Genomic DNA, 25,519 nt, shown 5'->3' on the forward strand with positions numbered 1-25,519 from the left:
TGGAGCACACCAGGATGATAGGGAGTGGGATAGCTTGATCTTGGTTTCAGATAAAGCTCGGCACAACATCGTGGGCCGAAGGGCCTGTTCTGTGCTGTACTGTTCTATGTTCTATGCTGAATATTCTGTTTTGTGGAACGATACATCACAGATGGAAACCATTTGGCACATCCTGCCCAGTTGGGCTGTCTTTAAGATCTGAATAATTAATCCCACAGCCCTGCTGGCAGAGTGAGAACAATATCTATATACTGCAGCAACGCAGGAGGTGAATGGAAAATGTTTTCCAGTTGCATACCTCTGAGACACTCACCCCTTGAAAGATAAATTGGCTTTATGTCACACTATCAGTAACCCCCACAGCTTGCCTCCTGGACTTGCAGAATCTCACTGGTTGTCCTGTCTGGAGATAATACACATCTCTTTAACCTGTGCTTAATGCTCCCTCCACTCACATTGTCTGTATCTTTAAGACCTGGTTGGCTGTAGAGATTCACATTCTAATCAGTATTCTGTAAATTGATTTTGTGTCTCTGTGCCCTGTTTGGGAGCAGATTTCCACTCCAACTGATGAAGGAGCAGCGCTCTGAAAGCTAATGGCATTTGCTACCAAATAAACCTGTTGGACTTTAACCTGGTGTTGTTAAAACTCTCACTGTCCTTCAATTATAACAGAATATGTGGCTGTATGCAGCTGCCTCGGCCATGGTCAACCCCAACACTGCCTTCTTAAACTGCTACAATGCCTGAGGTGTAAGGAAGCCCACAGGGAGGGATTTCCAGCTACACATTCCAGATTTTCACTCACTGTAGGTGGATACAAGATTGATATATTCCATTCAACCACACACCCCCCAAGGTGAGTTATTCCAATTCCTTTATTGTCCAGGACAATATATTCATAATATCTTTAAAACAGAAATTAAATATTCTCATTTGATTTCAGGTATTAACACATTCTGTTAGTTTGTTCTTTATTGTCAATGTCAGACTGGGGTTGTTCCCCTTGGAGCAAAGGAGGTTGAGGGAAGATTTGATAGAGGTGGACAAGATTCTGACAGGTTTAGATAAGGTGGACAAAGAAAAGCTGTTCCCATTCGCTGGTGGGACAAGGACGAGGGGGACACAGATTTATGGTTTTGGGTCAGAGATGCAAGGCGGGGGAGATGTGAGGAAGAAAATTTTGATGCAGCAAATGGTAATGACCTGGAACTCGCTGCCTACGAGGGTGGAGGAAGTGGAGACAATGAACAATTACAAAGGAAATTGGATAGGCATTTGAGGGGGTTTCAAACAGAAATAGTGACTCTTAACTTCCTAACACCCTGTCACTCTGTGATCCGTGTGAAATTTGAAACCAGGTATTCGCAACAAGACTCAAAGAGCATCAGCCCACTGGAGGCAAAGGCGTGAGACCGGCCAGTCCAGCAGAAAGAAACCCTCCGAGTCTCCCCATTGACCAACTGTGAGAATGAACAAAATGCAGTCCTGGGTGTAATTGAGAGCAGAAACAATAACAGCAGAATCCAACCCCTCGAATCACTTGTGAACTCGCTGGTGTCTCCGCAGGTGGGATGAAAGACTGAATCTCTTCTCACACACAGAGCAGGTGAACGGCCTCTCCCCAGTGTGAACTCGCTGGTGTATCCGCAGACTGGATGAATCACAGAATCCCTTCCCACACTGAGGGCAGGTGAACGGCCTCTCCCCAGTGTGAACACGATGGTGTTTGTGCAGGTGGGATGACTGAGTGAATCCCTTCCCACACTGAGAGCAGGTGAATGGCCTCTCCCCAGAATGAATGTGCTCATGTGTCCGCAGGTCGGAAAGCCGAGTGAATCCCTTCCCACACTGAGAGCAGGTGAACGGCCTCTCCCCAGTGTGAACCCACTTGTGTGCCCGCAGGTTGGATGAACAAGCGAATCCCTTCCCACATTGAGGGCAGGTGAATGGTCTCTCCCCAGTGTGAACTCGCTGATGTGTCTGCAGGCTGGATAAATAACTGAATCCCTCCCCACACTGAGAACACGTGAACGGTCTCTCCCCAGTGTGAACTCGCTGGTGTGTCTGCAGGCTGGATGACTGAGTGAATCCCTCCCCACACTGAGAACACGTGAACGGTCTCTCCCCAGTGTGGCTGCGCCGATGAGCTTCCAGCTCTGATGGGGCTCTGGATCTCTTCCCACAGTCCCCACATTTCCACGGTTTCTCCATGGTGCAGGTGTCCTTGCCACTCTCTTGGGTGGACAATCAGTTGAAGCCTCGTCCTCACTCACAACAAGATTACAGTCTCTCCCCGCTGTGAATGGTGTGATATTTATTCAGGCTGTGTAACTGGTTAAAGCTCTTTAGTCAGTGCATTGGAACACTCTCACTCGACTGTGGCAGTGTGTTGGTGCTTTTCCAGTCACACTGACATTTGAAATCTTTTCAAATCAACAGACCGGACAATCATTTCTCGTTCCAGATTCAAAGGCCAATGATATTCAGCTCCCAAGGAATATGACTCTGTCAGATCTAGACGTGACGTTTGAGATTTCGGTCTGCGATTCCTCTTTCAATATCCTGTAAAACAAGTTTATAAAAGTCATCAGTGTCAGTACAGGATAGAAATTCAGAACAGACAATTCTAGTTTCTATGGAACATTCTTTCCTATTTCAGTCCCAAAAAGCTGTGAATCTCCATCCCACACACTCTCCCTCCATTCTCTCTCTGCTGTATCTAATATTCACCCTCCCAATTCTCCTGAAGGTGCTGATTGAGGCTGATTGACAGATCCATGCTCACTGCTTCCTGTCCTGGACACAGAGACCATAACAAATAGGAGCTGCAGTCGGCCATTTGGCCCATCGAGCCTTTTAAATTATTCAATGAGATAATTCGTTTATCTACCTCAGCATCATTCTCCCCACACTAAACCCATATCCCTTGATATCCTCAATATCTGGAAACCAATCAATCTCTCTCTTGAAAATAGTTGATGACTGAGGCTTCACTGTCCTCAGGGGTTGAGATTCCAAAGCTTTACCACATCCTTGAGTGAAGAAATCCCCCCACATCTTAGCTTTTGCTCCATCTTCTTGTCTGTTCCCCATAACCCTCAACACCCTTGTCAGTCAAAAATCTGTCTAACTGGAATATATTCAATGATCCTCAGCCTCCACTGGTCCCTGTGGAAGAGAAATCCAAAAGACTCACAACCCTCTGAGGGAAGAGATGTCTGGAAATATATAACGTAGCTACAGTTCCATATTACAAGATATTCAGATCCCAAGGAATATGACTCTGTCCAGACGTGACGATTGAGATTTTTGCCTGTGATTCCTCCTTCAAAATCCGATGAAATGAGTTTGTAAAAGTCATCACAGTCAGTATAGGATAGAAATTCAGAGCAGACAATTCCAGTTTATATGGAACATTCTTTCCTATTTCATTCCCAAAAAGTTGTAACTCTCCATCCATATCTATGGATTCTATTTAAAAATGAAAGTGGATGGGCACTTGAAGGAAATAAACTTTCAAGAGAATGGGATATAGAGTGAGAATGGGACTGGAATGTTATACAGAGAGTCAGACTGGACTCGAGTTACCAAATGGATTCCTTCTGTGCTGTAATGACTTTATGACTGGAAATGTATAACATCGCTGCAGCCTTATATTACAATGCAAGAAATAATAATAAATGTATTTTATTACAGCAACATAAATATCTAATCTGGGTACCATATACACTAGACATATAGAAACATAGAAAAACTACAGCACAAACAGGCCCTTCGGCCCACAAGTTGTGCCGAACACATTCCTACCTTCTAGACCGACCAACAACCCTCCATCCTATTAGGACCCATGTACTCATCCAGGAGTCTCTTAAAAGACTCTATTGAGTTCGCCTCCACAACCACTGACGGCAGCCGATTTCACTCGCCCACCACCCTCTGTGTGAAAAACCTACCCCTAACATCTCCCCTGTACCTACCCCCCAGACCCTAAACCTGTGTCCTCTCGTAGCAGACATTTCCACCCTGGGAAAAAGCCTCTGAGAGTCCACCCGATCTATGCCTCTCAACATCTTATACACCTCTATTAGGTCTCCTCTCATCCTTCGTCTCTCCAAGGAGAAAAGACCGAGCTCCCTCAGCCTATCCTCATAAGGCATGCCACTCAATCCAGGCAACATCCTTGTAAATCTCCTCTGCACCCTTTCAATCTTTTCCACATCCTTCCTATAGTGAGGCAACCAGAACTGAGCACAGTACTCCAAGTGGGGTCTGACGAGGGTCTTATATAGCTGCATCATTATCCCCAGACTCCTAAACTCAAACCCTTGATTGATAAATGCCAGCACACCATATGCCTTCTTAACCACCTCCTCCACCTGCGGGGCCGATTTTAGAGTCCTATGGACCCGGACCCCAAGGTCCTTCTGATCCTCTACAGTACTAAGAGTCTTTCCCTTTATATTGTACTCCTTCATCCCATTTGACCTACCAAAATGGACCACGACGCATTTATCTGGATTGAAGTCCATCTGCCACTTGTCCGCCCAGTCTTGCATCCTATCAATGTCCCTCTGTAACTTCTGACATCCCTCCAGACTATCCACAACCCCACCAACCTTCGTGTCATCGGCAAACTTACCAACCCATCCCTCCGCTTCCTCATCCAGGTCATTTATGAAAATGACAAACAGCAAGAATCCCAGAACAGCTCCCTGGGACACACCACTGGTGACCGACCTCCTTTGAGAAAAATACCCATCTATACCCACTCTCTGCCTCCTTTGGGCAAGCCAGTTCTGGATCCACCGGGCAGAAGCCCCTTGGAGCCCATGCCCTCTTACTTTTTCTGGAAGCCTTGCATAGGGGACCTTATCGAACGCCTTGCTAAAATACATATAAACCACATCTACCGCCTTCCCTTCGTCAATGTGTTTAGTCACATTTTCGAAGAACTCCACCAGGCTCATAAGGCACGACCTGCCCTTGACAAAGCCATGCTGAGTACTCTTGAGCATACTAAACCTCTCTAAATGCTCATATATCCTGTCCCTCAGGATCTTCTCCATCAGTTTACCAACGACTGAGGTTAGACTCACCGGTCGGTAATTTCCTGGGCTATCCCTATTCCCCTTCTTGAAAATAGGAACCACATCTGCAATCCTCCGGCACCTCTCCCGTCTCCATCGACGACGCAAAGATCATCGCCAGAGGCTCTGCAATCTCTTCGCTCGCCTCCCACAGTAACCTGGGGTACATCCCATCCGGACCCGGCGACTTATCTATCTTGATGCCATTCAAAGATTCCAGCACAACCTCTTTCTTAAAGTCCACATACTCAATCCTTTCAGTCCACCGCACGCCCGCAGTGTCCTATATCTGTCCTATATTAATTTACTGTCCCCTTAAATGTCATGATGTGGAGATACTGGCGTTGGACTGGTGTAAAAACAGTAAGAAGTCTCACAACACCAGGTTAAGGTCGAACAGGTTTATTTGGTAGCAAACGCCACTAGCTTTCGGAGCGCTGCCCCTTCGTCAGGTGAGTGGGAGTTCTGATTACAAACAGGGCATAAAAAGACACAAACTCAATTTACAGAATAATGATTGGAATGCGAGTCTTTACAGGTAATCAAGTCTTAAAGGTACAGACAATGCGAGTGGAGAGAGGGTTAAGCACAGGTTAAAGAGATGTGTATTGTCTCCAGACAGGACAATTTGTGAGATTTTGCAAGCCCAGGCAAGTCGTGGGGGTTACAGATAGTGTGACATGAACCCAAGATCCCGGTTGAGGCCGTCCTCATGTGTGCGAAACTTGGCTATCAGTTTCTGCTCAGCAACTCTGGGTCTTGCCAGAACTGAGGTCAGGCTGTGTGAGGCTGGCGTCTCCCAGAATTGTGGGAACATACAAACAGTGAGGGATGGGGTTGTGGTCGGTGCAGACTCACTGGGCCGAATGGCCTCCTTCTGCACTGTCAGGATTGTATAACTTATTGTCCCCCTCCCCCATCCTCTGATGTGAACCATCCTCCAGTGGCTGAGCCAGGATGGGGCCGTTAACCTGGGCCTGTTCCCGGGAGGGAGGGAGAAGCCCCGCAGCTGCAAACCAGGGAGCTGACAATGATTCTGAAGGGTTTGTTCCAGCTCACAATGCCCGGGGACTGATTGACGGCGGCTCCGGTCCAATAGGAAGAGGGGCTGGGCTGGAGGACCGAGCAGGAGTGGCTGGTCCTCCGACCAATCAGACTGAATGAGGGGCGGGGCTGGACCTGGAGCGCCCTCTGTTTGCGCGTGCGCTCAGCCGCACACTGTGAAGATGGCGGTCGTTCACCCGGGCCTGAATCGGGGGAAAAGCCCGAGCAGTTGTCAACGGTTCAAATATCGAATCCGAGCTTCCTATTGGGAACTTGCGGCCTACACGGGATTTTTATGAAGCCTCCAAGCCCGCCCACCCACCGGCCCCATCGCTCATTCCTGATTTACCCGTTTTATCGCGTGGACTGAATATTTCCACAACCGTCTCAATCCTCAGTGATCGGCACTGCGCATGCTCCAGATCCCCACAATGCAACCCACCCTCAGCCCCGCCCCCTCATTCACTCCTATTAGTTGGAGGACCAGCCGCTCTCACTGGTCCTCCAGCCCCGCCCCCTCATTCACACAATGTTTTGTCATGTCCCAAAAGGCAAGGCCATCTTCCCCAGAACTCCATATTTGAATTCTTCAATCAGGTTTCTGCCTTGCCACATTACTGAAACATCTCTTGTCAAAGTCCGCACAGTCATCCTATGTGACTGCGACAAAGATAAACTCTCCCTTCTCATCCTCGACCGATTTGCAGCCTTTGATAAGGTCGCCCACATTATCCTGCTCCATCCCTCTCCACTGTTGTGCAGCTGGGTCGGGCTACTCTCTCCTGGATCTATATGGGTGGTATGGTGGTTAGTGTCGTGGTTCCCCAGGACGACAATTTATTCACATCAATTAAAACAGAGAGTCTGAGCAGCGATCTTCCAAGCAATAGACTTTATTTCTCAGCACAAGAGATAAAGTCGGGAACGTCCGGAACACTCCAAAGAGCCCTTGGGCTTACAGTCTTTTATGTACATTTCAGCCTCATATTTCAAGATCCTCCTCTCCCTTTTACAGCCTGTCCTTGGTTGTTATCTTACCCTACAGCCCTATCTTTCTTTGGCCACCATTATTTTTAGTTGACCCTTTATCTGTTTTCTTTACATTTGGTCGTTCCCTGTTATATCTCTTCGTTTCTTAAACCATGGTGGTTATAACTCTTGCTCTTATCTGAACTTTTCTGTTTGTACAATAATCGTGGTTTTGTAGGCTAAGGCGAATGTGTTTAGAAGAAAAGACATCCCCCCTGCTGATTTATGGTCCACTATTAAGTTGAACCACCGAGCAGTCTTCCTTGTTTTCTTAAGTGACTATTGTCTGCTTTCCTTAATTAGTGATTGCTATATTACTTCTCTAGTTTCTCCACTTTGATCATATCGACTACACTTGATTATATTAGGTCACACGAAGTTATTTTAGGTTATATACCCATCTCACTACTCACCTAAATCTGCTTTATCACTTCACTAAGACCTAAATCTGCTTTATCACTTCACTAAGACCTATGAATCTGAATTCCATACTAAACTCATACAATATCTAATACAATTTCCCTTACAATCCCCCCTTTGAGGCTTTCCTAGCCTCATCCCAATTATCAAGTTCAAATAATCCCCTTGCTCAATCCCATTTGTATTTTATTTTAATCATTTTTCCCAGGCGATGTGGAGGAGCCGACTATTTTGGTCAGGGATCAGTGTCCCTATTCTAACTTTATCATAATTTGTCTATCCTGGTTCTAATTTTTGGGTTGCTCCTCCAGATTGCCTGCCCCTGACAGTCATCAGCCAAAAACCTTCCCACTCTTGTCTAGGGAAGGGAAAAAGACTGATTCCTGTGTACAGACTAAGTTCTCCTGGTTTCGCGCGGACTTCAGCAAGGTGCTGTTGTTTCCACAAGGTGATCTTCCACTATTGTAGTTATTTTACAGAGTGACGAGTTTCAACTTCGACCAAGGTCATTGTGAATCCACTCAGCGGGGGCGGCTCAAGATTTTCCCATTCCTCTGTTTTTTCTCTCGAGCGTGAGCTGCTTAGCACCCGCGTCACCATCTGCCGCGCTGCCACTCTGGTAAGGAAGGATCTCAGGGCGGGTAAAAAACAACAAAATATCAATTCCAGAATGATTATTGTTGCGATTGCTACAGCTCCAGCTTTGGCAAACCACGCCCCCCATCTTCCTAATATTCTGTCCAGCCAACTCCATACCTCATGCCCAAACCCAGCATTTTCTTTCACTTCTTTCTTAAGATTTTTTAACTTATTCATGGCTTGTGTAAATGACCCCTCTGGATTAGTGTTATTAGGGATAAATGTGCAGCACTGATCCCCAAACATAACACACACTCCTCCTTTCTCTGCCAGGAGCCAATCTAACGCCTGTCGATTTTGCCACGCCATTTTGCTGGTCACATCCAACTGCTCTCCTAAGGCCTCCAGGGCATCATTCGTATAATTAATAAACCTCTGCTGATTATAATAGATGTAATTGATCCACTCAGTATTCTTGCTGGGTGTGATCCAAACAAAGAGGGATTCAAACCCTGCAGCTATTTCGTTCCTAGCTTTGAACTCATTCGGGATGCCGCGGGGCTGTCCGATTGCGTCCAATTTTACCGTAGGGTCAGGGGTATATGCCCTCTTAATTCTTTGTGATTTAATTTTTCTTTCCACCGGTAGTATCACAGTGCTCTGGGCAAGCATAACTCGAGCACATAGTCCCTTCCAATTCTGTGGTAATTTTGCCAATAGTCCTTTCTCCGGGCCACAAAGCCACCAGAGATCGGCCAGTTGATTTTCTTGATAGTCTAACACATAAGGAGGGGGTGCCCATCCCCCTCCTGAGAGGATCAGATAAAGAGCATCGGTTATATTCCAAATCCTTTCACACTCTCCTGTGTAATTTCCCACACTACTTCCTGTGCTACTTTCCCTCCAATAGCAATCTCGGATTTGTAAGTTGGGCTCTACACTCCATTCCTTTGGGACTGCGTTCACTGCCGTTTTTGGCCACTTTGGACATCTGTGGGCCAAGTTGTAGATGCCCTTTTTTACCCCAGCAAACAGGATGCAGTGGTATTGACACAACGGCGGCTTACCTTTACAAAGGTTAGCACATGCGGATCCGGAACAGTCTATCTTCTCATACGAGTAGTTCCGATTCCCTATCATATGATACCTTATATATGTGGTATATGGACGGCAATTTTCCTTTCTCCAGCTTTGTTTCCTGGTTCTACAGTCTCCTGATCCCCATGGTATATCAGTTACTTGGGTGTTAGGTTTCTCTGATGCACATACTACACACTCTTTCCCATCACTGTTTTTCTGACCTGTATACTCAGCCCATTTCCACCATTTGTTTTTCTGCGCTTTCTCCCAAATAGTATTTGTGCTCACAAATCGTTTACGTCTTGTTTGTCTTAATACTCTATCTTCCTGATTCTGCACCCTTATGTCCTCTGTATCCCATTCTCCTTTTCTATGGGTCACGGAAGTCCCTAAGGGAAATAGTTTCCAAGTCCCAGGTGGGGAATGGGGCCCCTTCCCTGTCCTCACCTCCCTCGGCACCTTGACTAATAGGCTCAGGCTGGGCATTTGTATCATCAGCCAGCTCATGTACAGAACTACTTTCATCATCCTCTATTCTTTTTGTTCTTCCTTGGCTCTGTTCCTCCTCCCCACGATTCTCCCCGTGTATTTCTATTTCTTCCTCGCTATCACCTCTATCCACTCTGTGTACTTCTTCAATTTCCCTTCTCTCCCCTACCCCTGGTACCATTCTGGTACAATGGTTCAAGTGATACCACAGTGTACTGCCTTCTACTTGCAAAGCCGTGGGAGACACTTTGGTGACTTCAAACGGTCCTTCTCGTCTCGGTTCGTTCCAACGTCTCCGGAACTTTCTGATGTATACTCGATCTCCAGGCTTGATCTGATGTTCTGTTACCGGATTCTCCTCCTCCTTGGCTTTCTCCTGTTCAAATATAGTTCTATGTATAACAGTTAATTGTTGTATATATTCTTTTGTGCTTTGATCTAAACATTCTAGCGTAGGACCTCCTGATCCCCTGATCTTAGGTACCGGCATTACTCTTCCTGTCATCATTTCATGTGGGCTCAAATGTGTGATTCTGTTTTCCTGACTCCTGTATTGCATTAGAGCCAATGGCAGAGCATCTATCCAGTTTTTCCCTGTTTCATTGCAAATTTTGCTTATTTTAGCCTTAAGGGTCCCGTTTGCTCTCTCCACCATTCCTTGGGATTGAGGGTGATATACGCATCCAAACTTCTGCTTTATTCGGAGTGCCGAGAGTGTCTCTCTCAGTGCCCTTCCTATAAAAGCAGATCCATTGTCTGAACTTAATTGCGTGGGTATGCCAAATCTTGGGATAATTTCTTTTGACAGGAAGTTAATCACCGTTCCAGATCCTTGATCTTTGGATGGCGTTGCTTCTATCCATCTGCTGAATCTATCAATAATCACTAGCATGTATCTTTTCCCTCTTACCATCTTTCCCATATCCACATAGTCCATGCATAGATGTTTAAATGGTCCTTCAGGAATGGGTATATGCCCTATTGGGGCAGTAATGCCCTTCCTGATATTATTCTGAGCACACACCTCACACTGACTTAGTATGTAGTCAATCGAGTTTTGCAGGTATGGTGACCAGAATCCTTCCTTCTTGATCTTTCTAGCCACTTCTCCTCTTGCACAGTGGTCCACTCCATGCGCTTCGCTAATTAGTACGGTTAGTAATGATGTGGGTGCTATGACTAATCCCTCCCCATTTCTCCATATCCTGTCCTGTTGTCCCTGTAGTGCTCCTCTATCTTTCCACATTGCCTTTTCAGCTACAGAGGTTTCCTCCTGTAACTGTGCTACATCCTCTAATGTGATCTGAGGTTCGATATCCCCCGTACCTGGCCCTGGGTGCGGCCTTGCTATTTCTACTGGGGCTATCGTAGCCTCAATGCATCCTGACGCTTCTTTAGCTGCCTTGTCGGCTTTGGTGTTTCCCTGTGTGATGCTGTCTGCTCCCTTTTTATGCGCCTGACACTTAATTATGGCTAATTCCCTTGGACCCATCATGGCCCTTATTAAAGCCCTGATTTGACCTTCGTGTTGTATTGGTCCTCCTCCGCTTTTCATAAATCCCCTTTGCTTCCATATTGCCCCGAACAGATGGCAGACCCCGTGGGCATAGGCCGAATCAGTATAAATTTCCACCGCTTCCCCGTTTGCTAGCTCACATGCTCTGGTCAATGCTTTAAGCTCTGCTAATTGGGCCGAACAGGGCTGTTCACATTTCTCTGCTTTTATGACTTCAAGTGTTTCCCCTTTCTGTTCAACTATGGCATAGCCTGCGTGGTTTCCTAAGTGATCCCTGTAACATGAGCCATCTACATACAGTATCCTTTTCCCTTCTGTCACTAGTCCCTCTGCTCTTAAATCTTTCCTCAGTTTCATAAATGTTTTTGCTTCTCTTAAGCATTCATGTTCTTCTCCTTCATGAGGTAATGGCATGTAATCAGCTGGATTTACTCTGTTGCACTTTATTATCGTGATATCTGGAAATGTAATTAGCATTCGATAATGATGGATCCTAGCAGGTGTCAGCACAAATTTTCCTTGCTCAATCAATTCAGCTACCTTATGGTATACATGTATGTTTATCGGATATCCCATTGTGACCGTGGCTGCCTTTTCGTACGCCCACCAAGCTGCTGCCAGGCCTTGATAGCACGGAGGGTATCCCATCGCTACGTCGTCTAGCTTGGTACTGTAATATGCTACAGCCTGCCTTCGTCTACCCTTGCAATTTTCCTGCATTAACATTGCTGTAGCAAATCCGGCTTCTCTGTTACTCACAAATAAGTCAAAGGGTTTGTCATAGGTCGGTAAGGCCAATGCTGGTGCCTGTGCCATTTCTCTTTTCACGTTTTCAAATGCGTCTGAAGCATCTTTATCCCATTTTAGTTTGGCTTTTAATTCGTCACACCCTGCCTCCTTCATTATCTTTCGTAATGCCTGCGTTTTTTCGGCATAGCTTTCCACCCATTCTGAACTGAATCCTGTCATTCCCAAAAATGTCATCATTTGTCCCACCGTCCGTGGTTTCGGAACCTTTAGTACTGCTTCTATTTGCTGTGAAGCTATCTCCTTCTGTCCTGCTGATATTTCTCTTCCCAAGTATTCTACCTTTTTCTGGCACAGCTGCAGCTTTTTCCTGGAAACTTTATGGCCCCCTTCTGCTAGTCTTTTCAATAGTTTTAAACTATCCTTCCTGCATTGCTCTTGTGTTCCTGTGCATAATAATAAATCATCCACATATTGTATCAGTGTTCCTTCCAACTGTATTCCTTCTAAATCTGCTCTCAACACCTGATTGAATACATGTGGGGAATGTTTAAATCCTTGGGGCATCCTATTGTATGTGTATTGTTTCCCCTCGTACGTAAATGCAAAGAGATACTGACTTTCTTGAGCTAGTGGCACACTAAAAAATGCCGAACATAGGTCTATTACAGTAAACCATCTACTTTCAGGTGGTATATTTGTCATCAAGGTATAAGGGTTTGGAACCTCTGCTGGCATATCTTCCACTACCTCATTAATTGCCCTTAGATCATGCACCAATCTCCATTTTTCTCCGTCCGCCTTTTTCACTGGTAGTAGCGGTGTATTACACCTGCTCCGGGTTTCTTTTAATACCCCTGCTTCTATCAATCCCTTAATCGTCCCTCTAATTCCTTCAATTGCTTCTGTCTTGATTGGGTACTGCGGCCTATACGGCCCCTGGCATCCTGTCTTTAATCTGACTTCAACTGGATTAGCGTTTTTGACCCTCCCTACATCCGTGTCCTGTCTGGACCACAACTCCTGCGGGAGGGAGTTCAAATCCTGCTCTAACCTCTCTCTCCACTCCAGTTCCTGTTTCTAGATTTGCACTCCTATTGTTATCTGCTTCGGTTTCCCAAGCATTTTAACATCCAAAATTATTTTCGTCATTTGTCCATTGCTGGACGTCCAAATATCTACATTGTCTGTCTGGACAAATTCTAAATCTTGTGCTCTCAACACCATTGGTCCTAGGTCTTTTGATCTGTATCCCGGATTCACTTTCAATGTGACATGTGGCTCCGCCCCAGATACAGAGAACCATTTGTTAACCCATTCATTCCTAACAATTGTGAGGGCTACTCCCTCTAGTCCGATTAAAATACTTCCTGACTTTATTTCCTGTTCTCGTCCTGCCTCCCTTTCCCATTTCTCCTGTATCTCAGGTTCCTGCCCTTCATCAAATATCATTGTACTGTGTAATTCTGTTCTTGGCCATTTGGCTTGTGGAACCCAAGTGTTTATAAGCTTTCCCCAAACTTCCCATATCTGTTTTTTAACTTGTTCCTCTATATCTCCCAACCAATATACATTAACCCCTTCCTTTCCTGGTATTTCAAGTGGATACATTCCCATCAAATCAATTCCTTGTTCAGTGCATTCTAATTTCAGTCCTAAACCTAGGATTGCATCCCTTCCCAATAGATTTAAAGGAGTTTTATCACATACTAAAATAGGTACATGGGTTGTCTTATTTCCAATGGTAACAGGCACCGGCGTCATCATTCGAGCTAATGTTACTTTCCCCGAGAACCCCACAGTTTTTACAAACTGGTTTGACAATGGTAAGTGATCCGCATACTTCGTTTGCATGCACGTACATGTGGCGCCGGTGTCTATCATCATGGGGACCTCGATCCCTCCTACTCTAACGTTAACTATAGGTTCCTGCTCTGCAGTTTCTGTTATCTGTACGTACTGTCCTACCATTTCGGGGTTCTCTGGGCCTCCCTATGGGGAATTCTGATGGTTTACCGGCCCTTGAAACATCGGGATGCTGTTTGGCGATCCTTGGATCAGTTGTTGGCCTGTCTGCTGCTGGTTTTCTCCCTGTCTGGGGAAATTCCGCGGGCAATTCCTTTTTATGTGCCCTGCCTCCCCGCACCCCCAACACACACCTGAAGGGCCAGGCAATGGTCCCTGTCTCGGAGTCTGATAATTAACCTGTCCCTGTCCTCTCTGATTCTGATAGGGTGGCCTACCACCTCCCTGTCCTTTCCCATTTCTATTCCAGTCAGTCTGACTTTGCAGGGCGTATGGGTTTTGATAATTTAGGCCATAGGCTCCTGGGTTCATGGACAGTGGGAAGGCAGAAATGTTATAGGTTATGACGGGCTGGCCTCCATCTCCGCTCCCCCCTTTGATTAGTGCAGGTGTTTCCTTTGGCTTTTGCTCCACCATCATTGGTGCTATTTTTCTGGGTGCGAGATCCTCTTTTGCCTTCAGTTTATCCTTGCTTTTGATCTCCTCCAACTGTGCCTGAAGGAGTTTACGTTGTACCTCCTTCAGCTGTTTGTCTGCATTCTTTTCATCTTTGCGATGTCTCTCTACTGCATGGGCAACATAATCCACAAACTCTCGGTAATTTTTTGAGTCCAAGCCCACCACTTCCTCCAGCCTTGTCTTAGCTGGGGCTGGCAAGCCCTCTAGGATTGCAGCCCGGAACATGGAGTTGGTCAGTGGGTCTATTAGAATGTCCCTCTCCGTGTCCCTTCTCCACCTTTTTAATTGATTCTCCACATACACTGCTGCATTCTCCTCCTCACCCAGTGGCTCGCCCTTTAGGGTTTTTACATCCATTCGATTGGGGTACATGTCCCGCAGTGCCTGCCAGATGTCTTGGCGGTACTGGTCCATTAGTGTCCCATCCACCGCTGGGTCATAAGCTGCGGTCGGGATGCCAGCACGTCTCATTACTTCCGCCATTTGGTCCATTCCTAGCACCTTTGTCAGGAGAGCTTTGATGTCGCCCAGTGCCATCCTTTTTCCCACCATTCCCGCCTCCAACTGTCCAATCCACCTTCCAGCTCCATCCAAAATATTGGGTAATTCATTAATTAAATTAGGCAAATCCTGACCTGACCAAGGGATATACTGCGGTCTGCCACCCTTCAGAATCACCGGGAATATCCTTTTCCCCTTCCTATTTATAACTGGAAATTTTACAGGTGGGTGCCTTTCCCGCATTGATTTTCTTTGCACCCCTAACATTGATTGCCTCCCTTCGTCTTCACTACTCTCTTCTGTTTCTCCTTCCGTCTCTCTCGCCATTCTACCTTCCTCTGGGTGCTTCCACCTCCATCCTTGTGATGTCTCACTTGCATACTCGCAAAAATCATTTCCTGTTTTCCCCTCATATTTATTTCTAACATTTTCTCCTCCCTCTTCTCGTTCTTTTTCCTTTTTCATTACCTTCTTTACCCATTCCAAAAGTTCTACCACCTTTACTTCGTCCTCCAACTCCTTTCTCCTTTGGTTCAGCCCATCCAAATCCTCTTCTGTTTTCCTAGCTGCTTTCTCTATACCTTGTTTCTTTTCTCCCTCCTTTCGTGCCCATTCCTCCTTCGTCATCTGTTCTATGTCATATTCTCCCTCAAAATTCATTGTGCCTGATATAACTGGGTACAGTCCCGTGGAGCTCTGTTTCTCTAAGTATGGGGGTGGGGCTACGTTTGGATCTTCCAATTTTGCTTTTTCCTCAAGTTGTACTGGCATCTGCATTCTACCTCCCCTCCATACCCCTCTTCTCTCTTTCCCTTCTTGTTGGAATAGGGCTAATATCTCTAACTCCTTTTCTCGCTTCTCCCTTCTTTTGCTCGATTTATCCTTAATTTTATAGTTCTTTATCATTCCCTTCTGGTCCTCACACCTCTCTATGGACCATGTGCCTTCCTCCGGCCACTGTGTATTGGTCTTAATTGTTCTTTTGGCCCATTTTTTAGAGACGTGTTCTATATCTCCCCTAAGGGCTGGGAACTTATCCCCTAATATCTCCACTGGTGTCTTAACTTGGTGCGCCATTACTCGTCTTTTTGGATCACTGTCGCAATTTTTGTCACTTAATCTGTCAGAGTTAGGTATCACAGTGATTATTACTTGCTGTATTGTTTTTCCGTGCTCAGTCCCCTGTTTACCTTTCCTTTGGATTTCTTTTGCCACTATCTGTAATTCTAACCGGGGTCCTGATATCCACTTCCCCGTAGTCCCCTGTCCCGGCACTATCTTCCTCTCCCGGGCCAGAGGGTAGTAGGTTTTCACTTGCTCGTCTATGTGTATAAGAATCCTGTATCGGTCAGATCCCTTTATTAATTTCTCTAGGGTTTCCAATTTTATTTCGTCTATCCAATTCCTATCGACTACTCTTTCCCATTTTACATACGGCCACTCATTCTTTATCTCCTCTAAGTTAATTATGTGTGTAATCTTTTTCCAATCCAGTGTTGCTTCCGTTTTTGTTATTATTCAAAGATTAGTTATTTTCAATCTTGTCACCAGGCAGTTTTGTCAGTCTAATCTTTTCAAGTTGTTAGTTATTACCCTACCTATATTCCGACTCTCTCTCTTATTTCTGTCCTTCACGCTGTTTTCTCAGACCAGTTTGTTCAAATTGGTCTTTTACTTCCTCTATTCTAGCTGCTACTCCCCTTTCCTGTGGTTAAAATCCACTCCTGTGCTTTTGGCTACTGTATTAGGTCAGAGAGTGATCTCTCACTGATCTCTCTCCCTCTCGGTTGACGTCCCTTACCCGAGGTCCTGGGTAGGTTTGGACTGGCAGATTTTCCCACACTTACTCTCTTCTGGGCAAGTCGTGACCTGAAAAACCCGCTCCAAACCGCTTGACTTAACCTAATTGCATTACTTTAGCTTTCGGCCTTTTTCCCGTCTCACTTTTTACCCATTCACAGACAATACAGTATTCGCAGCGCGCTTTTGCATGCAAAAATTCTGCTCTTCAGATCAGACTCAGTCTCTCAAAAATTTTTACACAATTTGGTTTTACCTGTGCAGGATATCTTTTTGGGTTGGGGAGATCCAGGACCAGCAGAGAGCCGGGCGCACCGGGCCTCGAGAAAACCCCTTTCTGACAACAAGGATTTACATGCATGCAAGTCTGCTTACCTTGTTGACAGAAGGCCGGCTGGGGACCTCTCGGTTCCGGTTGGACCACCGTCTCCGCCACTCCTTCCAGATGCTTTTCTGGGCGATCTCTCACCAACCCTGCTCGCAGCGCCAATTTTGTCGTGGTTCCCCAGGACGACAATTTATTCACATCAATTAAAACAGAGAGTCTGAGCAGCGATCTTCCAAGCAATAGACTTTATTTCTCAGCACAAGAGATAAAGTCGGGAACGTCCGGAACACTCCAAAGAGCCCTTGGGCTTACAGTCTTTTATGTACATTTCAGCCTCATATTTCAAGATCCTCCTCTCCCTTTTACAGCCTGTCCTTGGTTGTTATCTTACCCTACAGCCCTATCTTTCTTTGGCCACCATTATTTTTAGTTGACCCTTTATCTGTTTTCTTTACATTTGGTCGTTCCCTGTTATATCTCTTCGTTTCTTAAACCATGGTGGTTATAACTCTTGCTCTTATCTGAACTTTTCTGTTTGTACAATAATCGTGGTTTTGTAGGCTAAGGCGAATGTGTTTAGAAGAAAAGACATCCCCCCTGCTGATTTATGGTCCACTATTAAGTTGAACCACCGAGCAGTCTTCCTTGTTTTCTTAAGTGACTATTGTCTGCTTTCCTTAATTAGTGATTGCTATATTACTTCTCTAGTTTCTCCACTTTGATCATATCGACTACACTTGATTATATTAGGTCACACGAAGTTATTTTAGGTTATATACCCATCTCACTACTCACCTAAATCTGCTTTATCACTTCACTAAGACCTAAATCTGCTTTATCACTTCACTAAGACCTATGAATCTGAATTCCATACTAAACTCATACAATATCTAATACAATTTCCCTTACAATCCCCCCTTTGAGGCTTTCCTAGCCTCATCCCAATTATCAAGTTCAAATAATCCCCTTGCTCAATCCCATTTGTATTTTATTTTAATCATTTTTCCCAGGCGATGTGGAGGAGCCGACTATTTTGGTCAGGGATCAGTGTCCCTATTCTAACTTTATCATAATTTGTCTATCCTGGTTCTGATTTTTGGGTTGCTCCTCCAGATTGCCTGCCCCTGACAGTCATCAGCCAAAAACCTTCCCACTCTTGTCTAGGGAAGGGAAAAAGACTGATTCCTGTGTACAGACTAAGTTCTCCTGGTTTCGCGCGGACTTCAGCAAGGTGCTGTTGTTTCCACAAGGTGATCTTCCACTATTGTAGTTATTTTACAGAGTGACGAGTTTCAACTTCGACCAAGGTCATTGTGAATCCACTCAGCGGGGGCGGCTCAAGATTTTCCCATTCCTCTGTTTTTTCTCTCGAGCGTGAGCTGCTTAGCACCCGCGTCACCATCTGCCGCGCTGCCACTCTGGTAAGGAAGGATCTCAGGGCGGGTAAAAAACAACAAAATATCAATTCCAGAATGATTATTGTTGCGATTGCTACAGCTCCAGCTTTGGCAAACCACGCCCCCCATCTTCCTAATATTCTGTCCAGCCAACTCCATACCTCATGCCCAAACCCAGCATTTTCTTTCACTTCTTTCTTAAGATTTTTTAACTTATTCATGGCTTGTGTAAATGACCCCTCTGGATTAGTGTTATTAGGGATAAATGTGCAGCACTGATCCCCAAACATAACACACACTCCTCCTTTCTCTGCCAGGAGCCAATCTAACGCCTGTCGATTTTGCCACGCCATTTTGCTGGTCACATCCAACTGCTCTCCTAAGGCCTCCAGGGCATCATTCGTATAATTAATAAACCTCTGCTGATTATAATAGATGTAATTGATCCACTCAGTATTCTTGCTGGGTGTGATCCAAACAAAGAGGGATTCAAACCCTGCAGCTATTTCGTTCCTAGCTTTGAACTCATTCGGGATGCCGCGGGGCTGTCCGATTGCGTCCAATTTTACCGTAGGGTCAGGGGTATATGCCCTCTTAATTCTTTGTGATTTAATTTTTCTTTCCACCGGTAGTATCACAGTGCTCTGGGCAAGCATAACTCGAGCACATAGTCCCTTCCAATTCTGTGGTAATTTTGCCAATAGTCCTTTCTCCGGGCCACAAAGCCACCAGAGATCGGCCAGTTGATTTTCTTGATAGTCTAACACATAAGGAGGGGGTGCCCATCCCCCTCCTGAGAGGATCAGATAAAGAGCATCGGTTATATTCCAAATCCTTTCACACTCTCCTGTGTAATTTCCCACACTACTTCCTGTGCTACTTTCCCTCCAATAGCAATCTCGGATTTGTAAGTTGGGCTCTACACTCCATTCCTTTGGGACTGCGTTCACTGCCGTTTTTGGCCACTTTGGACATCTGTGGGCCAAGTTGTAGATGCCCTTTTTTACCCCAGCAAACAGGATGCAGTGGTATTGACACAACGGCGGCTTACCTTTACAAAGGTTAGCACATGCGGATCCGGAACAGTCTATCTTCTCATACGAGTAGTTCCGATTCCCTATCATATGATACCTTATATATGTGGTATATGGACGGCAATTTTCCTTTCTCCAGCTTTGTTTCCTGGTTCTACAGTCTCCTGATCCCCATGGTATATCAGTTACTTGGGTGTTATGTTTCTCTGATGCACATACTACACACTCTTTCCCATCACTGTTTTTCTGACCTGTATACTCAGCCCATTTCCACCATTTGTTTTTCTGCGCTTTCTCCCAAATAGTATTTGTGCTCACAAATCGTTTACGTCTTGTTTGTCTTAATACTCTATCTTCCTGATTCTGCACCCTTATGTCCTCTGTATCCCATTCTCCTTTTCTATGGGTCACGGAAGTCCCTAAGGGAAATAGTTTCCAAGTCCCAGGTGGGGAATGGGGCCCCTTCCCTGTCCTCACCTCCCTCGGCACCTTGACTAATAGGCTCAGGCTGGGCATTTGTATCATCAGCCAGCTCATGTACAGAACTACTTTCATCATCCTCTATTCTTTTTGTTCTTCCTTGGCTCTGTTCCTCCTCCCCACGATTCTCCCCGTGTATTTCTATTTCTTCCTCGCTATCACCTCTATCCACTCTGTGTACTTCTTCAATTTCCCTTCTCTCCCCTACCCCTGGTACCATTCTGGTACAATGGTTCAAGTGATACCACAGTGTACTGCCTTCTACTTGCAAAGCCGTGGGAGACACTTTGGTGACTTCAAACGGTCCTTCTCGTCTCGGTTCGTTCCAACGTCTCCGGAACTTTCTGATGTATACTCGATCTCCAGGCTTGATCTGATGTTCTGTTACCGGATTCTCCTCCTCCTTGGCTTTCTCCTGTTCAAATATAGTTCTATGTATAACAGTTAATTGTTGTATATATTCTTTTGTGCTTTGATCTAAACATTCTAGCGTAGGACCTCCTGATCCCCTGATCTTAGGTACCGGCATTACTCTTCCTGTCATCATTTCATGTGGGCTCAAATGTGTGATTCTGTTTTCCTGACTCCTGTATTGCATTAGAGCCAATGGCAGAGCATCTATCCAGTTTTTCCCTGTTTCATTGCAAATTTTGCTTATTTTAGCCTTAAGGGTCCCGTTTGCTCTCTCCACCATTCCTTGGGATTGAGGGTGATATACGCATCCAAACTTCTGCTTTATTCGGAGTGCCGAGAGTGTCTCTCTCAGTGCCCTTCCTATAAAAGCAGATCCATTGTCTGAACTTAATTGCGTGGGTATGCCAAATCTTGGGATAATTTCTTTTGACAGGAAGTTAATCACCGTTCCAGATCCTTGATCTTTGGATGGCGTTGCTTCTATCCATCTGCTGAATCTATCAATAATCACTAGCATGTATCTTTTCCCTCTTACCATCTTTCCCATATCCACATAGTCCATGCATAGATGTTTAAATGGTCCTTCAGGAATGGGTATATGCCCTATTGGGGCAGTAATGCCCTTCCTGATATTATTCTGAGCACACACCTCACACTGACTTAGTATGTAGTCAATCGAGTTTTGCAGGTATGGTGACCAGAATCCTTCCTTCTTGATCTTTCTAGCCACTTCTCCTCTTGCACAGTGGTCCACTCCATGCGCTTCGCTAATTAGTACGGTTAGTAATGATGTGGGTGCTATGACTAATCCCTCCCCATTTCTCCATATCCTGTCCTGTTGTCCCTGTAGTGCTCCTCTATCTTTCCACATTGCCTTTTCAGCTACAGAGGTTTCCTCCTGTAACTGTGCTACATCCTCTAATGTGATCTGAGGTTCGATATCCCCCGTACCTGGCCCTGGGTGCGGCCTTGCTATTTCTACTGGGGCTATCGTAGCCTCAATGCATCCTGACGCTTCTTTAGCTGCCTTGTCGGCTTTGGTGTTTCCCTGTGTGATGCTGTCTGCTCCCTTTTTATGCGCCTGACACTTAATTATGGCTAATTCCCTTGGACCCATCATGGCCCTTATTAAAGCCCTGATTTGACCTTCGTGTTGTATTGGTCCTCCTCCGCTTTTCATAAATCCCCTTTGCTTCCATATTGCCCCGAACAGATGGCAGACCCCGTGGGCATAGGCCGAATCAGTATAAATTTCCACCGCTTCCCCGTTTGCTAGCTCACATGCTCTGGTCAATGCTTTAAGCTCTGCTAATTGGGCCGAACAGGGCTGTTCACATTTCTCTGCTTTTATGACTTCAAGTGTTTCCCCTTTCTGTTCAACTATGGCATAGCCTGCGTGGTTTCCTAAGTGATCCCTGTAACATGAGCCATCTACATACAGTATCCTTTTCCCTTCTGTCACTAGTCCCTCTGCTCTTAAATCTTTCCTCAGTTTCATAAATGTTTTTGCTTCTCTTAAGCATTCATGTTCTTCTCCTTCATGAGGTAATGGCATGTAATCAGCTGGATTTACTCTGTTGCACTTTATTATCGTGATATCTGGAAATGTAATTAGCATTCGATAATGATGGATCCTAGCAGGTGTCAGCACAAATTTTCCTTGCTCAATCAATTCAGCTACCTTATGGTATACATGTATGTTTATCGGATATCCCATTGTGACCGTGGCTGCCTTTTCGTACGCCCACCAAGCTGCTGCCAGGCCTTGATAGCACGGAGGGTATCCCATCGCTACGTCGTCTAGCTTGGTACTGTAATATGCTACAGCCTGCCTTCGTCTACCCTTGCAATTTTCCTGCATTAACATTGCTGTAGCAAATCCGGCTTCTCTGTTACTCACAAATAAGTCAAAGGGTTTGTCATAGGTCGGTAAGGCCAATGCTGGTGCCTGTGCCATTTCTCTTTTCACGTTTTCAAATGCGTCTGAAGCATCTTTATCCCATTTTAGTTTGGCTTTTAATTCGTCACACCCTGCCTCCTTCATTATCTTTCGTAATGCCTGCGTTTTTTCGGCATAGCTTTCCACCCATTCTGAACTGAATCCTGTCATTCCCAAAAATGTCATCATTTGTCCCACCGTCCGTGGTTTCGGAACCTTTAGTACTGCTTCTATTTGCTGTGAAGCTATCTCCTTCTGTCCTGCTGATATTTCTCTTCCCAAGTATTCTACCTTTTTCTGGCACAGCTGCAGCTTTTTCCTGGAAACTTTATGGCCCCCTTCTGCTAGTCTTTTCAATAGTTTTAAACTATCCTTCCTGCATTGCTCTTGTGTTCCTGTGCATAATAATAAATCATCCACATATTGTATCAGTGTTCCTTCCAACTGTATTCCTTCTAAATCTGCTCTCAACACCTGATTGAATACATGTGGGGAATGTTTAAATCCTTGGGGCATCCTATTGTATGTGTATTGTTTCCCCTCGTACGTAAATGCAAAGAGATACTGACTTTCTTGAGCTAGTGGCACACTAAAAAATGCCGAACATAGGTCTATTACAGTAAACCATCTACTTTCAGGTGGTATATTTGTCATCAAGGTATAAGGGTTTGGAACCTCTGCTGGCATATCTTCCACTACCTCATTAATTGCCCTTAGATCATGCACCAATCTCCATTTTTCTCCGTCCGCCTTTTTCACTGGTAGTAGCGGTGTATTACACCTGCTCCGGGTTTCTTTTAATACCCCTGCTTCTATCAATCCCTTAATCGTCCCTCTAATTCCTTCAATTGCTTCTGTCTTGATTGGGTACTGCGGCCCATACGGCCCCTGGCATCCTGTCTTTAATCTGACTTCAACTGGATTAGCGTTTTTGACCCTCCCTACATCCGTGTCCTGTCTGGACCACAACTCCTGCGGGAGGGAGTTCAAATCCTGCTCTAACCTCTCTCTCCACTCCAGTTCCTGTTTCTAGATTTGCACTCCTATTGTTATCTGCTTCGGTTTCCCAAGCATTTTAACATCCAAAATTATTTTCGTCATTTGTCCATTGCTGGACGTCCAAATATCTACATTGTCTGTCTGGACAAATTCTAAATCTTGTGCTCTCAACACCATTGGTCCTAGGTCTTTTGATCTGTATCCCGGATTCACTTTCAATGTGACATGTGGCTCCGCCCCAGATACAGAGAACCATTTGTTAACCCATTCATTCCTAACAATTGTGAGGGCTACTCCCTCTAGTCCGATTAAAATACTTCCTGACTTTATTTCCTGTTCTCGTCCTGCCTCCCTTTCCCATTTCTCCTGTATCTCAGGTTCCTGCCCTTCATCAAATATCATTGTACTGTGTAATTCTGTTCTTGGCCATTTGGCTTGTGGAACCCAAGTGTTTATAAGCTTTCCCCAAACTTCCCATATCTGTTTTTTAACTTGTTCCTCTATATCTCCCAACCAATATACATTAACCCCTTCCTTTCCTGGTATTTCAAGTGGATACATTCCCATCAAATCAATTCCTTGTTCAGTGCATTCTAATTTCAGTCCTAAACCTAGGATTGCATCCCTTCCCAATAGATTTAAAGGAGTTTTATCACATACTAAAATAGGTACATGGGTTGTCTTATTTCCAATGGTAACAGGCACCGGCGTCATCATTCGAGCTAATGTTACTTTCCCCGAGAACCCCACAGTTTTTACAAACTGGTTTGACAATGGTAAGTGATCCGCATACTTCGTTTGCATGCACGTACATGTGGCGCCGGTGTCTATCATCATGGGGACCTCGATCCCTCCTACTCTAACGTTAACTATAGGTTCCTGCTCTGCAGTTTCTGTTATCTGTACGTACTGTCCTACCATTTCGGGGTTCTCTGGGCCTCCCTATGGGGAATTCTGATGGTTTACCGGCCCTTGAAACATCGGGATGCTGTTTGGCGATCCTTGGATCAGTTGTTGGCCTGTCTGCTGCTGGTTTTCTCCCTGTCTGGGGAAATTCCGCGGGCAATTCCTTTTTATGTGCCCTGCCTCCCCGCACCCCCAACACACACCTGAAGGGCCAGGCAATGGTCCCTGTCTCGGAGTCTGATAATTAACCTGTCCCTGTCCTCTCTGATTCTGATAGGGTGGCCTACCACCTCCCTGTCCTTTCCCATTTCTATTCCAGTCAGTCTGACTTTGCAGGGCGTATGGGTTTTGATAATTTAGGCCATAGGCTCCTGGGTTCATGGACAGTGGGAAGGCAGAAATGTTATAGGTTATGACGGGCTGGCCTCCATCTCCGCTCCCCCCTTTGATTAGTGCAGGTGTTTCCTCTGGCTTTTGCTCCACCATCATTGGTGCTATTTTTCTGGGTGCGAGATCCTCTTTTGCCTTCAGTTTATCCTTGCTTTTGATCTCCTCCAACTGTGCCTGAAGGAGTTTACGTTGTACCTCCTTCAGCTGTTTGTCTGCATTCTTTTCATCTTTGCGATGTCTCTCTACTGCATGGGCAACATAATCCACAAACTCTCGGTAATTTTTTGAGTCCAAGCCCACCACTTCCTCCAGCCTTGTCTTAGCTGGGGCTGGCAAGCCCTCTAGGATTGCAGCCCGGAACATGGAGTTGGTCAGTGGGTCTATTAGAATGTCCCTCTCCGTGTCCCTTCTCCACCTTTTTAATTGATTCTCCACATACACTGCTGCATTCTCCTCCTCACCCAGTGGCTCGCCCTTTAGGGTTTTTACATCCATTCGATTGGGGTACATGTCCCGCAGTGCCTGCCAGATGTCTTGGCGGTACTGGTCCATTAGTGTCCCATCCACCGCTGGGTCATAAGCTGCGGTCGGGATGCCAGCACGTCTCATTACTTCCGCCATTTGGTCCATTCCTAGCACCTTTGTCAGGAGAGCTTTGATGTCGCCCAGTGCCATCCTTTTTCCCACCATTCCCGCCTCCAACTGTCCAATCCACCTTCCAGCTCCATCCAAAATATTGGGTAATTCATTAATTAAATTAGGCAAATCCTGACCTGACCAAGGGATATACTGCGGTCTGCCACCCTTCAGAATCACCGGGAATATCCTTTTCCCCTTCCTATTTATAACTGGA

General features: G+C 45.5%; 2 protein-coding genes across 2 annotated transcripts in view; one reads left to right on the forward strand and one right to left on the reverse strand.

Moving 5' to 3' along the window:
* Positions 1 to 25,519, forward strand: part of LOC144483836 (uncharacterized) — a 284,619-nt gene that overhangs the window by 221,887 nt on the left and 37,213 nt on the right. The gene's annotated exons all lie outside the window — the stretch shown is intronic.
* Positions 861 to 6,540, reverse strand: LOC144483835 (uncharacterized). The gene is made up of 2 exons (XM_078202390.1): positions 6,484 to 6,540; positions 861 to 2,565 (listed from the first exon to the last, which is right to left on the reverse strand). Exon 2 carries the CDS (start codon positions 2,212 to 2,214, stop codon positions 1,540 to 1,542), a length of 675 nt encoding a protein of 224 aa, XP_078058516.1. The 5' UTR covers positions 2,215 to 2,565; positions 6,484 to 6,540; the 3' UTR covers positions 861 to 1,539.

Source organism: Mustelus asterias, unplaced genomic scaffold (genome assembly GCF_964213995.1).
Source record: "Mustelus asterias unplaced genomic scaffold, sMusAst1.hap1.1 HAP1_SCAFFOLD_79, whole genome shotgun sequence".
NCBI lineage: Eukaryota > Metazoa > Chordata > Chondrichthyes > Carcharhiniformes > Triakidae > Mustelus > Mustelus asterias.

Coding starts and splice junctions, on each gene's coding strand:
- LOC144483835 (XM_078202390.1), bottom strand. CDS start 2,214: ATGGAGAAACCGTGGAAATGTGGGGACTGTGGGAAGAGATCCAGAGCC.